The sequence below is a fragment of the Dicentrarchus labrax genome, unplaced genomic scaffold (assembly GCF_905237075.1).
Source record: "Dicentrarchus labrax unplaced genomic scaffold, dlabrax2021, whole genome shotgun sequence".
In the NCBI taxonomy this organism is placed as follows: domain Eukaryota; kingdom Metazoa; phylum Chordata; class Actinopteri; family Moronidae; genus Dicentrarchus; species Dicentrarchus labrax.
Window position 1 is genome coordinate 11,562,994 of NW_026136720.1, and position 18,821 is coordinate 11,581,814.

At 41.9% G+C, this 18,821-nt stretch overlaps 1 protein-coding gene across 3 annotated transcripts; it reads left to right on the forward strand.

Annotated features, from left to right (window-relative positions):
- Positions 1–256: 256 nt before the first annotated feature.
- fam107b (family with sequence similarity 107 member B) lies at positions 257–17,791 on the forward strand. 3 transcript variants are annotated; one of them, XM_051382532.1, is made up of 4 exons: positions 257–432; positions 12,942–13,113; positions 15,980–16,136; positions 16,353–17,791. In XM_051382532.1, exons 2-4 carry the CDS (start codon positions 12,986–12,988, stop codon positions 16,470–16,472), a joined length of 405 nt encoding a protein of 134 aa, XP_051238492.1. In that variant the 5' UTR covers positions 257–432; positions 12,942–12,985; the 3' UTR covers positions 16,473–17,791. The 3 variants fall into 3 exon arrangements, with proteins under 3 accessions (XP_051238492.1, XP_051238491.1, XP_051238490.1); XM_051382531.1 differs by having other exon boundaries at positions 258–428; XM_051382530.1 differs by lacking the exon at positions 257–432 and adding an exon at positions 11,831–11,998.
- The last annotated feature ends 1,030 nt before the right edge of the window (positions 17,792–18,821 follow it).

The following is an 18,821-nucleotide window of genomic DNA, read 5'->3' on the forward strand; positions in this document are numbered from 1 at the left end:
GATGTTGTAATATGACTGGAAATAATGAAAATACATTAACATACATTAAGTCATATGAACACCAGTGACAACACTGTAAAACCTCCTGTCCATTTGTGTGCGCGTGCGCACTCGATCCACGCCCACCCTGAGCTCGAGGAGTCCCCCCACTCGTCCACTCTCAGCGAGCAGATGAAGACAGAGGGGGAGGAGCCCGAGCGTGACGTCAGCCCACCCCTCCCACCCAGCTTAAATTTACATTTTCTATGGGTCCTTGAGTGTATGTGAGCTATTGAACAGTAAACTAAAGCAGAGTCGCGCGGACACACCTCAAACCCCAAGAAGTGAACCGGAGAGGCGCTCGTGTGTCCCCCGAACCACTTTGTCATTTTTAAATATTAAAAACAACTTGAGTTGGAGAGAGAAGTCGCGTCGGGGTCGACTTTGAGGTAGGTGTGTAATGTGTGTGTGTGTGTCTGGAGCTCGTGCGTTTTTCGTGAGGGTGTTTCACGAGCACACTAACAAAAGCAGCACGTTTGAACTGTCTGTCTGCTCCCGTCGGGGAAAAAAAAACCCAGCAGGTTTTAGGGTAAAAAACTGGAAAGTGAGGTGGGTAAGAAAAGACCGTGGAGAGAGAGAGAATGAGATTGCAAAACACAAACTCTTGTTTCATTGTCTCCTTTTGTTGCAGCGCTTGACTGTAGCCGACGGGACAGTGGAGAACAAACACGTTGAGGTTGTTGTACAGCATGTACAGACTACAGTTACATTTACTTACTGATAGTATTCATGGCAGCTGATACTTTGTACTCTGGGAGAAGAATGGTAGAAGGAAAAAAATAACGCGTTTGTTATTTCTGGTGTGTCTGTGGCAATTCAGAGAAGATGTTGTGTTACAGTTGACTGATATCTGTACACAATTCTTCTAAGATACAGAATCAGTCTTGTGTTTGATCCATGTCAGGGTTATTAATCTATCCATATTTGAAATCACATGTTGTGGTTTGTCTCAGAGCACTTTACAAGCTCTACAACACAAGACTGACTGTATGTCTGCTATGTTTTTCTTATTTGTCACCAGCCTACAAATAGTCATGTAATATTTACCCTTAAAATGAGGCCCGTTGGTGAGGCAAACAGCCCTAAAAAAAGACCATATTGGTGAGCCCTGTCTGAAATCATCATGTGTGAGTAAGACTGTGTGTGTAATAGCACAGCAATGACTACTGCCTTCTGTGTCAAAGCACATGGCTTCAGTCAGAGCTGACACACACTGGCCTGTGCTGTCATCAGACAGGCACACAGACCAACTGTCATGTAAAGAGGTGTGTTTTTTTTTGATTGGGCGACGGGGTCTGCAAACGTATGGCATTTCTATTTCACTCTGGCTTAGAGTTTGTTTCAAAGAGCTGCTTTCAAACTTTAACAAGACGTTAAACAAACAGGGTTGAACCCAGCTCTAGCCAGAGGATTGAGTGAGTGAGTGGTGTTTGCTGGGTGGAGGCAGAATAGTACCCTGGCAAATACAACTAACCGGGGAAGTGGTTTAACTCTAGTTCATCAGATGTGTTCTAGTGACAAAAGCAGGTGGTATGAATGGGTATGTTATACTTTCTAGGTGCAGAGCTTTCAAGAGTGTCGGTGTTGCGAGTGTGTGTGTGTGTGTGTGTGTGTGTAAGCAGGGGAAAGTTTCTCGCACATGTGTTAGTCATTTGGAGGGGAGTTTGCTAAACGATTTACATCTGTTTTCTGATCTTTGAACCCCCTCTTTCCCTCCTCTCTCTCCTGTTTCTCTTACTCTTGCTGTCTTCTGTTTCCCGTAAGGGCTGATGCTGTCACTGTCTTTGTGTGTGTGTGTATATATGTGTGTGTGTGTGTGTGTGTGTGTGTGGTGGGTGTTAAAACTGGAATGCTCCATTATTACTGCACTCAGAGGAATTTAAATATGTGAATGAAATGAGTTTCCATCCTATAATGGCACGTGTCCATTAGTGGTTCAGATGTATCATTATAGAATCCATGTCAAGAACTCAACCTGACCTCAAGAAAATCAAGGTATTTGGGTCAGGAATGGGTGTGTGCTCAGGAGGGGTAACTGGCGACCACATGTGTGTTGACAGTATTATCTCCCACAGTCCTGCTGCTCTGTCTGTGGACACAAAATCTTCATTACTCAGCAGAACGCACTGATCCTTAGGCACCGCACACCACACGAGACACAGTGTTACTGTGTTTGCGTGCTTTGTGATTAGGCTCTGTTACTAGTTCTTCAGACACGTTCACTGGTGGTGAAAGACTACCTTGTATCAAATGTTTTTTAAGTCCAGCTCCCCTGTAATAAGCCTTGTAAACAAAGAGTGAGCGTTCAGAGGGTCTTTGTACTGAGAGAGGAGTCCCAAAGGTTTTACCAAACACGTCTCCGCTCTGTCCAGTTCCAGCCTGCAGGGAGACTTTGATTTGTGCGGTGTTTTGTTCCCTTTTCCGTGATCTATAATTGTGAGCCAAGGCCTGGGTATTGTTATAAATTTTACAAATTTGTCACTGCAATACTTGTTTTTGGATACTGATGCCAAAACAATACTTTTTTCCCCCAAAACCTTACTTTGAGGAATATAATGTTTTTTTCTGAACCATTTGTTTTAGATTTAACAAAAAAAGCAAAATGTCTCAAATACAGCAGTTTTCAATGTTTTCCTCACACAAACAGCCATACAAGCCAAACCAGGACTTTTCCAAATCGTATTGGAAAAGTGATTTAATGTAGGAAATATCTGACTGAAATGATTATCAAAAATCATCATCATATTAATATACTTTTATGAAATAAAATATGAATCTTCAGAGAGTTTTAGGCCACACACAGTTTGTGTGTGCTATTGTTTAGGCCGTCATCTACTAACTAAACTGATCACAGGGCGGGATGTGTAGAATCTGGGTGGCGTACCACCTCTGTTTTACAATTTCCCGTGGTACAACCTGTTGAAACCATAATAGGAAAGTTGTGCAACAAAGTCTTGGAGAATTTGACTAATTTTAGTTACTTTTCTTCAAATTTTAGTTTATAATTGAAGATACTCATTGTTTATTATTGTCATTATGTAAAATGTCACAGCTCCACTAACATCATGTGGAAAAAGTACACTTTTATGAAATAAAACAATAACATTTAGGACAGCAAATGCCATATGTTTATTGAGTGGGTAGCTATTACTTGTTTAAACTGTCAGATCCTACCTAAAATGATCATGAAACAAGAGGAACATGAGGATCTGTGTGATTTGCCACCTCAGCTAAAAAGTGTCCTGAAAGGAAACCATAAAAACCCGGCAAAGCATTTGATTCTATCGGCCCTTGACTTGGTATTTCGATACCTAATGCTAGACACACATTTCTCTCTGTGCTACAGCTAACATCTGCAAACACAAGTCATGTAATCACAGAAACGTACAACAGGACAAAGGATCTGTTTACACTGTGCGGTAGTTTTGTTGCCATGGTTTTAGATTATGATGTCACGATTAAGATATTGGGTTTCCTTATAGAGAGCTGGTGTCAGACGGATGGTGGGGGAGTGTGTGGGTGCGGTGGGGGGTGGGGGTGGGGGTAAATGCATATGAAAGTCAGACATGTAGAGGCTTGACTTACTTCGTGCGAGCAGCATCGTGACTTCATTGTTGATTTACTTGTAAAAGAGAGATAAGATATATCTGCGTACCAGAGACTAAAACAGAGACACACATGCACCTACATAGACTCAGCTTCTCAAAGAATCCCATTGATTTTCCTCCTGTTATGCTGGAGCTTCAATCACAATAAAGCACCATTACTGTGCTGACCACTTTGCGTAGTCTTGGAGAAAGGATGACACGCACGCAGACTCTAAATGCCTTCCTCCTTGCAGCTTGTTAGGTTGAAGTATAGAGAGATCTGGAGCCTGAGCTGCATGAATTGGATTAAGCTCGTTCTAAGTCAGTATCAAGATATATGATCCTGTCTTAATATGAACACAAACAGGAACATATGCCCACTGAAGAAAAGAGTCACTTCTTTCTGTTTATATGTATACCCATACAGGCTCTGGAAAGTTTCATCAGACAATGAAACCACATGATTGCCTACTGTCATGCCTAAAAATATGAATGTGCATACCTATATTTTGTGTCATCTCTAGCATAAAGCATGGATTCAGAGAGAACAAAGGCTCCTCATTTGGCCTGTTTTTGGACACCTGATTAACTCATTATCCGTGTGTGTGTGTGTGTGTGTGTGTGTGTGTGTGTGTGTGTGTGTGTGTGTGTGTGTGTGCACGATCAGCTTGCACCCCTGTGTGTCTGTCTGTCTGGCTAACTGTAGATTGCTTGGTTGCCCAAGGTAACAGTTGTTATTGGGGGGGGGGGTTCTCTACTAGCATGTAAACAAAGGAGAAGCCCTCAAATCCTCCCCGGTGTGCCTTCCAGCCAATGAAAATTGAGCTCCCAGCTGGGCTCAGCCAGTAGATGGTGAGGAGGGGCGTGACTCTGCTCCATAAGGAAAAAAAACAGCAGTAAAGCACAAAGCTTTGAATCTGGAACTGGAGCAGACAGTCGAGCCATAACAAAGAATCTTCCTTTATGACTGAACGGCACTTCACACTGCTGAGCCAGACAAAACGGCTGTGGCTTTTTAACTACCGTATATGGCTTTTACGCCGCTAAAGGGACAGATATTGGACCAGCATTTAAAAGGGGTGATGTGTGTGTGTGTGTGTGTGTGTGTGTGTGTGTGTGTGTGTGTGCGCGTGTGCGTGTGTGAGGAATGTGAAGTATATGAGCACATGTTTACATCTCAGTGAGGAGGAGCCACATGAAACATGCATGTGCTCTGTCTGTAATTTGTCCTTTTTAGGGTGTGTCTATGTGGAGAAACGGTCTGGATTCAGTACATGTGTTGTTCGTCTGTCTCATTCCACCTGTTCTCATCGGGCCTATACATATACGTACAGGGCCATGTGTCTGTGTCAGCTGCGAGAGAGTATAGACCGGCCTTTTGTGTTTGACTGACAGGTGTGACCTCAAACTGTACCCCCCTCACCAATTATTCAGGACATGTGTTCAGAATTTGGTGCAGTTAGCACTTTTTAACCTTTTTTAAAGGAAAGTGCGCGTAGCCTGCATCCAACTGTTTCTGTCACTCAAGGATTGTATTGGCGTCTGGGTATGTGCGTGTGTGTGCCCCTACATGCATATGCTGTTGTGTGCCCTGAAGCAATAATCACATTGCAGGTTCATCACATTCCTACAGTGTGACTCAGAGGGGCGTCTGTGCGTTTTCAATCCATCCCATTCACTCTGTAATCTGCCTCAGCCCAGGGCTCACAACGTGTGGCAGCAGGACTGCGCACAACTGCCACCGCACCAAATAACTTCAATAAGTGCTGAACACAAACAATACTCAATCCAGACATCACAGCTTAACATGATCGGTTTGTGCTTGTCATGGTAACAATAACAAGTCAGTTATTCTTGTCATTTTAAAGAGCGCTAGTTCATCAACACGTTAGGGCTCGTCAACTGACGGATCTGGATATTTGCTCAAATTGCAATAAACTTTTACAAGCCAGATATGGAAGCACTCAAACCCACGGTATAATCAGACAAGACCAAATGCAGCCGCTGTGGTTATCCAAGAGATGCAGGACACGAAGAGGGATAGAAAGTAACACAGACACAGATTTCTACAGATAACTACAGCCACAAGAAATAGATATTTTCAAGCCAGGTTCACGACATCATTGTACATAATAATAACTGCCAAAGTGATTTGTTGTTTATTTTTTGTTTTTTTCACTTTTTAAATGGAGAACAATAACTTACTTGTTCAGAGAATAGACATGAGAAGTAGAGTTCTCTATTTCGGCTTGTTATTCAAAATTACAATGTCCGGTGTGCAACAAAGGCCTTTGTGTGATGGGCTAGTTTGAACTTCCATTTTAAACTTCCTCAACTTCAATTGCTAGTTTATGTGCTGATTCCTGAAGAGCTCAAGGCCCTTAAATGCACACAGTCATCATGAGAGGATGAGATAGCCCGAGTGATGCTAGATACTTGAGACAGATGTTGATAGTGTGGTCTAAAAGTCCAGTAACGACATGTCCGCCGAATGTGTTGGAAAAACCATTGCTTAAATTTGTTTTTGAAAGATGGTGACCAAGATATGTATTGAGGGGTCCTTTTGTAGGTTACCTTATACTGAGGAGCCCAAGAGATAAGAACTAAAGTAAGAAGGAGAGAGTCGCAGTAATTCAGATGAAGTATGACTCCTGGCTGCTAGGCATAGAGTTTGCATGTTTACTTTTAAGCACTCCCTTAATGACATCAGGTTTTTTAAACAGACATGCACACACATATTGCGTATAGCCAAAGCCCAACAGCTTGTCCCTCCGTCACATGATGCACTATGTCACACTATCCTTTTCATTGGGTGGGTGTTTGTGCGCATTGCATCTGTGGTTTATGAACCCTAAAATCCTGAGTGTAAATTCCCATACCCCCGCGTCTCCCTAGTGACATCATCCGCATTGTGGGAGCGGGGTGGGTGCGATTTGGAGGTCAGTACATGATGAGGCCCCAGAATTCCCCAGCTTCTCTTTCTCCTCTGCTCCAGACCCCCACTCCAAGGCAGGAAATACAAAACAGATCTCAACCCCCAAACTCCCAGGCATATCGAGGAGGCATTTTCCCCTCGCTCTCTGTCTTTTCTTTGTTTCTCCATCACATCGTCACATAATCCAGTCCTCTTTAGCCAAATTTATCGAATAAATATACTTGAATAAAGAGCACATCTTCAGTCGCTACACACACTATCATCTTCTGAGGAGGAACTATAAATATGAGTTACTTACTCAGTCTAGAGTAGCAAAAGTAGAGTTGAACTTTTTGTTCTTGTTGTTGACAGTTTTCGAACGTTTCGGAAAGTTTTCGTGCTCCTGACTAATTTATGGCGTTGTTTAGTCATTTTTGTCTGATCTTGTTGGCTGCTTCTTGCTTTGGCATGCACTAGCAGAGAGAGTTTGAGTGTCAGTTTTACTCGCGCACTATTTTGCCTACACACCACACTAAAACCAAATGCTGTAGGTTTTTCCTTTTCAGTTGATGTTGACTTTGAATGTGTTTGTAGATGCAAGTGACTGCATGTGTGTGCTATTGTTTGATTATGTGCTCTGAAAATAGGCGCACATGTACGTCATTGTGCTGCCAACCATGATTTATGTGTCGTCACGAGGGAGGCTTGTAAATGAGGATACGTACACTGGGCTGTCTGGGAAATGAGCTCATTGTCACAACTAGGCCCCCAACTCTCTGCTTCTCTTTCACTTGGTCTGTCACTTTCTCTCTCTCAGAAACCCCTGTTCTCCGCTCTCCCTCCCCCATCCCCCCACAGCTGCCAGTTAAAAGCTCATCTATCTGTGTGTTTTAATTAGGGCCTCCCCTATTTATGGCTGAATGGACGCTTCATTAACAGAAATGCTGGGAGACGAACACTCGGATCTGTCCGGCTTGTAACACTAAGCAAGGGGGGAAAGGGTGTGTGTGTGTGTGTGTGTGTGTGTGTGTGTGTGTGTGTGTGTGTGTGTGTGTGTGTGTGTGTGTGTGTGTGTGTGTGTGTGTGTGTGTGTGTGTGTGTGTGTGTGTGTGTGTGTGTGTGTGAGGTGAGAGAGGGGTGAGAGAAAAGAACGGGGTGTTGGGGGGTTGCTTTAGGGCTATTGATGACGCAGTTTCCCTTGAGGGGTGGACCTCCCATCTGTGAGTGGAATAGACAGGATCTGGCCAAAAAAAAAGAAAAGATGAAGGGAGATTGAACAAGAAGAACTATATGGGACAAGAGGGAGATATCTGAACAAGAGAGTGTATGGGAAGTTAAGTTTAAAGAAAACGTTGCATATATTTCTTCAGTTCTTTATGAAATTATACTGCAAGTCTCTATGTATGTATCTATAATCAGAATATGGGCAATTCATACATTTGTTGCGCTTCTATTGGTGTGTCATCTCGCCAAAACTGTGTCTAATATCAAACAAATATACAAAATCATGGGTTACTCTCTTAATTGTTGTTTAGTATTCAGTCTTATGCAACTGCTCTTTTCAGTCTCTATTTAACCAACAAGAACCACCAATGAGTAAAAAAAAAAGAAGAATTTACTTTGGCTCTACTTCTTATGTTAGGTGTGTCCACAATCAGCGTATATCAAGTCGGCCTCTAACATGCTAATCAAACCTTCCTTGTAAACATGACCCCGGCGTGCGTTGCTGCAGGACACTGTGGAAAACAAATCCTGGCTCCTTGATGATGGAGTGGGTGTGGTCAGCCATGTGTTCACAACCAATGACAGTTGACAGCCCCAACCCCACCCTGTGCAGAGCGCTGGATGGTCTGCTCTGTTTGTGCCTGTATCCTGGAGGAAGACAGGGGGGTCAGATGGTGAAGCAGGCCACCAGCTGCTCTCCTTGCCTTCATTTTCTCTGTCTGTTGAGGCTGTAGCAGGAGGAAAGCCACTTTTGAATAAGGAGATTTTCCAGTTTTCTACCCAATCTGTCCATCTTGATCTCGACATATAGTTATCAAACTCTTTTGTCTCTTTTTTTGGTTTGCTGTTACTGGCAGTGAAACCAAAGAGAACCACTGATAATGGCCAATTGAGGTTCTCCTCCTCATCTCTCATCATTAGTCTTTCTGCCCATCTGTGCTCTTCTCTGTTGCTTTGGACGAGGGATGCATGGTTTTATTTTATTTTTTTATGTGTGTGTGTATATATAAGTGGACATACCTTATGCACATTTATTTGTGTACAAGTGTGAAGAGTTTTTAACCTGCAATATCCTGAAATATGCTGTGAACCCAACTGTGTTAGCATACAGTTGCCTATTTACACATCAAGCAGACACAGAGCAACATGAGTATTAATTTGCACAAGCTGGCTTTACCTCAGTTTCTGGTCTCCAGAACATCTGAGAAAAAATACCTGTCTCTTGTAACCGCTAAATGCTCTACTCTGTTCAGCAGCTAGTCGCTAACTGTGTCTGTGCCGTTTGGTGCCGGGCAGATAGCATACGGTGGGTTTATCAGGGCTTTTATGCTGAACATAGATACCTGCCAGTAAAACACTGCTATGAGAGCGGTGAGAGGAAACCAAAGCATTAAAGTAACGGGCTGAGAAACCAAAAAAACGAGTTGAAAGAAGCTGAAGCTCTGTCAGGTGAACTGGCAAGTTGGGTGGTTCATTACTACAAGCTACACCTTTCACATTACACATAGTCATTTGTTCCATTGTTGTAAATAATATTGATTCTAGCTGCTTTGAGGAGTTTATTCCGGCTGTTGAAAGTCTCCTCATCGATAACAATTCGAAGCCTCCAGGTTGCAGTATGAGTTTGCAGCTGTTCTTCACTGCTACTGAGTGCTGTGTCATGAAATCAAGTGTGGGTGATGGCTGGTCACCATGGCAACTTGGACACGATGACAGTTGAGGGGGAAATTGAGAAATGAGTCTGTATTATGAATGCAAGTCTTTGTGCGTATTAGCTCATATAGCAGAGCTGGCCGCGGTGATGCAATCACTTGGCACAGTGCAGGCACTTTATCCTTCCAAGATAAGTCATTCTATTAGCTCTAATGCAACCTGCCACTGTGGGGGTACGCTTTCACACTCTCAGTCACTAGCTCAAACATGCTTATCAAACACATTCATACAATGACTTCCTGTTTTAAAACTAAAACAGCTGCCAGAAAAGTGTTTGTGGGCATGATATGAGTGATATATTATTGAAAACCTACGTGTATGGTTTCAGCCTCTACATGGATATAGCTTGTGTGCTACTTTTTTTTTTTTTCCAATTCTTCTTTTGGTATTTTTCTTACATGGTTGATGGGATATTTCCTGCTGCTGATTCCAAAATGTGACATTTCACAGTATATGAGATCACAGTCATACACAGGTCATGAGGATGACAGGGAGAGAGTGAAGTAAACAGAGGAAAGCTGTCTTCGGCCAACTCCCTTTTATCCTCATAGACTCTCTCTGACCCAGTTTTTCTCCTTTCTTTTCCATTGTTTTCATCAACTTTCTTCACATTTTATCCCTGAATGCACAGACATTTTGAATCATCTAAATGCTGTGCCCATTCTCTTGGACATTTTAGAAATTCAGGTCTTTTTAGATGCTCATTATCTGTGTGTGTTTCCCTGTGGTCTGTGCTTTAAGGGTGTGTTTCGAAAACCAATAAACAAACTGTTTTAATGGGATTCCTGGAACAGCAGGAAGCGTTGTCCTGAAAACGGTGTACCGTGATCCACACACTGACATGCTTGAAGAGTTGCTTCCATCTACTGTACTGTGTGTGTACTAGTGGCTGTGGCAGTGTATAGTTCTGAAACCCTTTTAACTGATTGTGAAACATGTACCTATAAAGCTTTTAAATGAACCCAGAAAAGACATAAAAGATAGCATGCAAAACTACAAGTGATGAGGCAGGATTCGAGCAGGGCTCCAATTTGAGGGTGCAGGTTCCTTTTGAACTCCCTATGTCACTTCCCCTCTCGCTTGGGGCACAGAGGATGTAGGAGCAGATGTGTTAAACTAACGGACACTTTGACAACACTGCCAGTCTGTAAGTTCCTCTACCCCCTACTACCGGCATTAACAGAAACCGCCTTTGATGTACACAGCAGCACGTGTGTGCTCACACGCAGCCCCTGATTGCAGCCCCAAGCTGTTCTGCCCACCTCTACCATCTAACATGTACAAACACTGTCACCATGTTCTGGCTGTGTCACAAAATTGCACACTGACACTGGCAAATGAACTAGTCTGTTCGTTTTAGGAGCAGATTCATGAATATTTTCTTTTCCAGATATCACCTTAAACTTATGTTACTTAAGATTATGGTTTTATAAATGCATTGTATACATAGATCTTTTTGTGTTGCATGAGTGAAGGCAATTTTTAAAAGGTTACTAATCTGAGATTAGAAGAGATTAACCCCCCCCCTCACACACACACACACACACACACTCTGACTGTAGATCATAACCAACTGGAGAGCAGTATTTTTATTAGTCAGCATATTCCACTACATAAAGACTGTTTTATTATGTGTTATTTCTCTGCCTTTGTTCTGCAGCGTGCAGCCACAAACCATGTTTATCTTAGGCTTCTTTGTTATGTAACTGACATGGTTTTGTTTCTGGGATGCAAGAATGTTGACCTCTAGTGGTGCCTTTAAGTCATTACACCAATATGCCTCGTGTATGTTTTGTTTCTGAGGACACACTCCCTCACCATTTGTGTCTAGCACGTGCAGTACAATGCATCTTTGGTACAGCTGATGCGATTGGCCAGCTCCTTCCAACACATTCGTCTATGTTTTCAGTCTTTGTGTCGCAGTTAGGAGATACTCACAGGCACATGCAACCATGATTGTTTGTAAATCTGAGTCATTCCTCAGACTGTAGGAGAAGACAAGCACATTACTCTCTTATCTAATATTAAAGTAAACAGAATACAGTATTTTTAGCACTTGTAATGTACTTTTATAGCATTTTACTGTTATTTTAAGACAGGCTTTTTGTCTCTATCTTTTACCGACAAGACCAAAATACCACGAAGTTCCATGAAATAACAAGTGAGACTATTCTTTTATCAGTTAAGGTCCTGTTTTGTCAGGGAAAAACTGTTCTTTGCCTAGAGGTGTACATTGAAAGTGAGTGGGAGGGAGAGTAGGTGAGGGAGGGAGCAGAGGAGAAGGAGAGAGAATGCGTGTGTGAGTGTGAGTGTGAGCGTAGCTATAAAACAGACTTTGAAATCCAACCAGCTCAGTAGCAGACAGCTGTGCAGACTAAAGCACCTCTCGTGTGTGAGGCTCTGCAAAATACTGATAAACAGGACAGAGAGTTCTAAAAGCTTTTCCTGGAAAATACATTGCGAATAAAAATAGCAGAGATGACGACCATGTTCAGATATCCCGTCTTTCCTCATCTGCAGGGTGAGTTAAGCCAAGATTTGATTTTTTTGCATTTAATTCTTTTAACAGCAGATGAACAAGAGGTAATTAGCTGTTGTACTCTTACATGTGTTAAAATATGTTTTTGTCTTTTTATTCAAATATTCTCAGTTTGTTAGATGGCAAATTGTTTCTGTTGACTATGTTTGTTTACAAATTCCTGATCATTATTTAAAATGGATCATGTGAGCCATCAGTCGGATGCAAGTGGGAAAATTCTCATTGTGCATAGTGGACTCAGGAGCTGTCGCACTTAGCGGCCATGAAAGTTATTTACTGCAGTGTTCTTTTCAATATCTACCCTGTGATTACCATAAGGCATTGGTCAAACTTTCTGTATCCCAGTTGTTTTCAGCTTTATGATGGCCTGATTGGGGACCTTTAGGTCAGAAGATAGTAGATTTCCATACATAGACTGTTTGGATTTTCTAAAATGAAAAAATACTGTATGTACAATGTTTGTGAAATACAGAACTAATTAAGTAAAATGGCCACGCAGTGTGCCCACATTTAGGGGTCATGAAAAACAATGGATTGAGTCTTTGTGTTACAGATTTGTTAGCAACTTCTGATATATTTATGAGCCTGAAAAATATTAAAAGTACTGATTCATCTCTTGATTATTTTCCATATGGTTTCTGATAGGGGTATGATGTTCTCTTCACTCACTGTGGAACAATTATGTAATTCCAGAGTCCCTCCATCACTATGGAGACCATTCAAAAACTCTGCGCTTTGCCCAGAGGAGCGGGCAGATGTTCATATCAGGGTTTGAAAGGAGTGTAATATTAGAAAAATAATAGGTCACTGAAAAATGTTTTTCTTTGTAAAACAGATATGAAGGCTCATATCAGCGTTGCTGCATCTGAACCTGAGTCATGGTGATGGTTAAATTAAGGTCCTCTTTCATTTGTTTCTGATTCAGATCCGTGTGACCCTGGTCTATCGCTGTCACCAGGGAGGAGTGTCATGGCGGAGCCCGACTATCTTGATGGAGACTGTGATGAGCTCATCAAACCCAAGAAGCTGATCAACCCAGTCAAGACCTCCCGTAACCACCAGGACCTGCACCGAGAGCTGCTTATGAACCAGAAGAGGTCAGGAGGCAGAAAAACAAACTTTCAATATCTGTCTTTCTCCCCTTTATATTTTTCTTATGGGTGTCCTGGTAGACACATGTGGTAATTCCCCAGAGATTCTTACTTTACAATTAGCAACCCAGAGTTTTATCATGGTTTATGGCACATAGACAAAACAATCAGTGTTCAGCAAAGGTGGCTAAATTCCAGGTATATGATAGGGACAATAACATAGCAGATAGTGATATTTATTCACGTGCAGCACAATTGGACAGATAATAGTTTATTCATTTATTGGGTGGTAATACTGTTGCTGAACAGTTTCCAGATCATCATCATCATCATCATCTCCTTGTTTTGTTTATGGCAACAATATCAAGTTTGCCTCTATCCAGAACAGGTTAGACTGGGAGAACAGTACAATGTCCAGATCCAGGCTAATTTAGTTTAACGTCTTCTAATGGAGGATGAGTTAATACAGAAACCCTGCTACTTTCTTGTAATTGGTCCGATAATATCTATGCAGACTGTATGAGGCTTCTGCAGCGTGTCCCTTAAGTTGACTTCACTGTTCCCTCCAGCAGCAGTATTACATAAAGCTCAGAATATAAAACTTTCATATGAGCTATTATATAAAACCTCCAGTGCATTAGTGTGTCAAAAATTGGTTATGTAAAGGTCACACAGATATACTGTATGTACATGATAAACCTGGTGTGGCTGCTGACAATAATACCAGATTATGCAGTCAGTTTCCATCTCGGTAAATGTATGTGTGAATACTTGTGCGAACTGGGGCCTATGATGACGCTTTGGTGCTAAATGTTTGTATTTTCTCTCACCAAACAGCGCCGGCAGCTTTGTGCCTGAGCTATAAATAGCTACATAAACACACATGCTGTTGACAGTTGTTACATCACAGCAGCGATACTCTGTCTTAAACAGGTCAAAGAGTGAGGTGCTTTTGTAGTGATTGAGGCAGGGTTTTCATGAATGATGGGGGAAAAGGGCCATGGTGGGCAGGATATGGTGGAAAATGGAAAAAAAGTGTTAGGGAAGAGTTTCAAATGCTGTGGAGTACTGTTTCTAGTCGTCTAGACAGAGAATGTCCCGGAGCATCAGTAAAAGTCTGTGAGACAAATCTAGAGGTTTTTTTTTTTTTTTTGGGGGGGGGGGTGAACTTGTTTTGATTGGGCTCTCTATCGTGTACTGAAAGTATAGAAAGCTCGCCTGCATAGTGGATTAGTCACGCTGATGCAAGGGCGGGGTAGAAGGGGGGTGGGTGGATGGATGCATGGATGGATAGATGGCTGAACAGTGAGAAAAAAATGTGTTATGTAATCAAGATTACAAAACAGTCTCTGGCTGAGGGCCTTTTTCCTTTGCTACCTTAGCTGTGGCGACCCCTCCTACACACACACACACACACACACACACACACACACACACACACACACACACGTAGGGAGGAATTTCAGAAATTCAGCCACCAAGACTGGTGAATCATTTTAGCAGATGGAGGTATTGATGTGTGGGATTTTGAACACACATTCCTTCCAGTCTGCTACAGGGCTAGCACTCATGTGAGGGGTCGTGGATAGGAGGGTCAGTGATTATGTAAACCCACGGTGAAAGGAGAGTGGCGTAAACATCTTTATAGCCTGCCGTATAGCTTTCCTTGACCTTGACCCCCCCCCTTCTGCACGAGGTGCTCGGAAACAGCCTGACACGATCACATCTATTACCCTCCGCTCTGATCCCGCCTGCAAAGTGCTTTCATAAGACCCCTCGCTGACAGGACGACCGGAGCGTTTAACAGCAGCAGTGACTCAGATAAAGTAGTGCCTTGTTGTAAATTAACTCCCACTCTTGTCTTTGAACGTCGTGGGCTCCGTTATGTAATCTTCGAGGTTTAATAGCGCATTTAATTAAGGCATTGTTGTTGCTCAGCTGCAGTCAGGTAGGCACGCTGTGTTTTCTTTGAAGAACTGATGCAGCCTGTGCAGCAAAGTCTGGCTTTCCTGGTGAAAGGAAAATCAGTAACCTTGAGGAGAGTTAAGTAATCTGACAATAAGGTTTTTAAATAAAATTTCTTAAGGGCAGGAAGATTGGAGTTTTGACCAGTGCATAGCCTCTGTCCTCTAACTGGGCTTAATTTTTTTCTTTTCTTGTGTGGCACTTTATTGTTCCTCCCTAATCCTTTGTGGGATTTGTGTTTATTGGCTTTCACCCTTCCGGACTCAAATCCATCTCTTTCAGCCTCAACCCCCACCCTTCTCTCTTGTAATTTGGAAGAGTTTGGAGCATTACATAACATTTGGTATTTTTGCCCTTGTTCGCAAGACACACTCACACTTTACCAAGATAAGTCCCTGTTCTCTTTTTGAATTTTCCTGCACATACCCAGGCAGTTGTGTAACCGTCTCTCTGGTTTCCGAAATTACTTATCACCCCAGGACAGCTTCCTTGTAAGGAATATGGTAGATAGTTTAAGATTGGGTTGATATCTTAAGGTTAAGAAAGGGAAAGAAAGAGAGGGGGAAAAAAAGGCCCATGGTTTCAACCTTCTTTTCCAAAGTCAGTTTCAATAAAGTCCGTTTTAGCGCTGGCAGCCATCATTTACACAGATTGGTAAATGTAGAGCAATCTGTGATTTGAAATCAAAACTTTCCTGAAACAAGGCTGACATACTTAATCCAGAACATCTAATACAGATCTGCATGTCAAACCAGAATGAGGTCATGGCAATCATCTGTTACGTATGAACGTGAATGCTAATCTCCCTCTGAGTGGGGCTCTGTAGTGTTGTTAGCATGGGTTGTCGGAGGTTGTTTGTTAAGATTTATTTTAGTAACATGCTGTTTCACTGATTGATTCTGCACAGGGGTCTGGCTCCTCAGAACAAACCTGAGCTCCAGAAGGTTATGGAGAAAAGGAAGAGGGAGCAAGTTCTCAAGGCTCAGAAGGAGGAGCAGGAGGCCCACAAGAAGAGGAGTGACCTGGAGATAGAGCTCATGAAAAGACAACAGAAACTAGAGCAGGTAAATGATTGAAAGAATGAACATAAACTTACACTTACACACACAGATGGTTGCACATTGTTACTGTATCTTATCACGAGAGAAGAAAGATATTAAAGGTACTGACCCCTGTTTTGGCCCTTGCCAGCTAAAACGAGGTGCAGTTTATAGCTGTTGCTAATAACAGATTATAACCTCTTTCATTTGTTTCATCTGCATTTGTCTGTGTTCTTGCAGCTGGAACTAGAGCAGCAGAAAAATGAGGAGGAACAGGAGAACACCCCCGAGTTTGTGAAGATGAAGAGCAACCTGCGCAGGACCAAGCAGGAGACCGACGGGGAGGAACGAACCACCTAAAAACTAGCAGGGGTGTCTGGGTCTGGCTGATTGTGCGCGTGTTTTGTGAGCACGGAGACGTCAGGAGTGTGTGTACAAAAGAGAGTGCGTGGTGGTGACCTGACCGTGGTCCAAGATGAACTTCCTGGCTTTCCCAACCTAGCTGTTCCTTTCTGCAGTGAGGAGAGAGACTTTACACTAAAGACCCCCCTCTGTCTGCCTGCCACGGACCGCCAGTACTCACTTCTGCTCCTCACACCCATTCAGCAGCGGCACACAGCACCCCCCACAGGAGGGACCTAACACAGACATGTTACACGCCTTTCAACGAGGGCGAGCAAGCTTCCAATGAGCTCTGATGGAGAAACAACCAAACACACACACACAGGAGCTTTCATCCCCTCAGTTTTCACTCCTCTCTCCACAGCAAGCCGTCATTTCTCTTTACTGTTATCAATGTTGTTATCGTTGTTGTTGTTGTTGTTGTTTGTTTTTGTTCTCATCTTCAGAATCAAATAAGGAAAAGTGGACACTGGATGGACTCTTGAAGCTGTGTAATGTAAAAGCCAAACAAATGTGCTTTTGTTATTTATGTTTGTAGCTTTTAGCCCAGGTATAGGGGAGGACACTTTTAGTCGTTATGTATTTTAGTTTGTTTTACAGCATAGTTTATGAAGCCAGAACAAGACAAAGGGAGTGTATGGTTGTGTGAAACACTCAAGTTTGCTTTATTATCTTTTTTTTTATTTTCTTCTAAACATGCCATTTCCTCAGCTAATGCAATTTTGAGCAATAGTAGAACTCCCAGGCATGAGAGTGACATTTTCTTTATATATTCTGTTGTTTTGTATGAATAAAAGTGTTACATAATAAATAATTTAAGTTTTTGTTAGGATGGTCAATAAGAATAAGCCTTGAGCCCCGTCTGATCAGTCTTTTTGTGTGCTCTCATAAATCACCTGTCACCTGTCATAAAAGATACAATTGATCTGTAGTTCTTGGGATTATCTGCATGGCTCCTGAAACAACTCTAGTACACATCACTTCAGTATTTTGTCTGTAGTTACAATGGAGCCATAGACATGCAGACAGATCATTAAAATCAGTAAATCTGAATTAAAGTGGCTAGTGTATTTGAGAAACAGTGAAAACTCTGGATGCTAAAGTGCACATGTAGTGGTTATTTAAATATCACACAATAATATTATGGGTCTAAAATTGTGGTTTGTGGGTTTCCAAGAGTACATCTATTTTTCTCATGGGAAGAAGCAGATTTATAACAACATAACCCTGTGTTCTTCTCAAGAATATTATTTTAAATAAACATAATTTTAACAGGTTCCATTTATTTTTCTTTATTTTGTGGGCTGCTGGAGTCTGTGTATTTGTTATCCAATAGCTAATACTATTAATTATTTTCTGAATGGAGCATTGTGCAAAGCCTATCAAACAGCTTATCACTGTAGTAAGCTCAGCTTATTTAGTCTGAAGCTGATGTTGATTTTGCTCACAGACTGCCAACATTCAGATGTCTAGACATAGAGCAGTATTTAGAAACAGAAGCAGGTTCTCGGTTAGGCTACAGCTGGTTTTCATTGATTGGTTTTCAGATCTGAAAAATCACAAATTAGAAATTGTACATGTGGCACAACCTAGAATCCAGCAAAGTCGTCACACTTAATGTAAAACAATGAATTAATTGTATTTTCATTGCAATTGTTGGCACGAGGTTAAAATGGGCAACATGAGGGTGCCCGATTAGCTCAGTGGGTAGAGCTGGTGACCCATGTGCGGCCCTTTGCTGCGTGTTATGCCCTCTTTCTGCCCCCCTTTCCTGTCTGTCTTCAAATGTCACTATCATAAAGGCAATAAAAGCCCTCAAAAAAATACTTTAAAAAACTAACATAATTTATCTGGATTCAGCTGCTGTATAGCTTTGAAGAGTTGTATACCAAAAGCTCATGTTGATGAAGAAAATTGGACTACATAGTGGCACTAATAATTCAATTCAGTTCAATTAAATTCAATTCAGTTTTATTTGTATAGCGCCAATTCATAACAGAAGTTATCTCAGGACACTTTTCAAATAGAGCAGGTCTAGACCGAACTCTTTAAAACATTAATTACAGAGACCCAACCCTAATAATGTGGGTCCTGGGTCACTCCAGGGTGGAAGCCAATAAAAAGCAGATTAACTACTCTTAAAAATAAAACAGAATTTGTGGTTTCTGGGTAAATAATAATACCACAGTAGCCTATAATTAAAAATGAGCTCAGGATGGTAAGATGGTTAACGAACAAGAAAGGAAGGCATTATTTAAATATAAGCATTGATTTAAAACCAGAGCACCATAATCCAGAATTTTTAGG

Bases quoted from the DNA above. Each gene is read 5' to 3' on its own strand.
- fam107b (XM_051382530.1), top strand. From the start codon at position 11,956: ATGACGACCATGTTCAGATATCCCGTCTTTCCTCATCTGCAGG. The intron at 11,999-12,941 runs GTGAGTTAAGCC...TTTCTGATTCAG, and splicing joins CGTCTTTCCTCATCTGCAGG to ATCCGTGTGACCCTGGTCTA. The intron at 13,114-15,979 runs GTCAGGAGGCAG...GATTCTGCACAG, and splicing joins CTGCTTATGAACCAGAAGAG to GGGTCTGGCTCCTCAGAACA.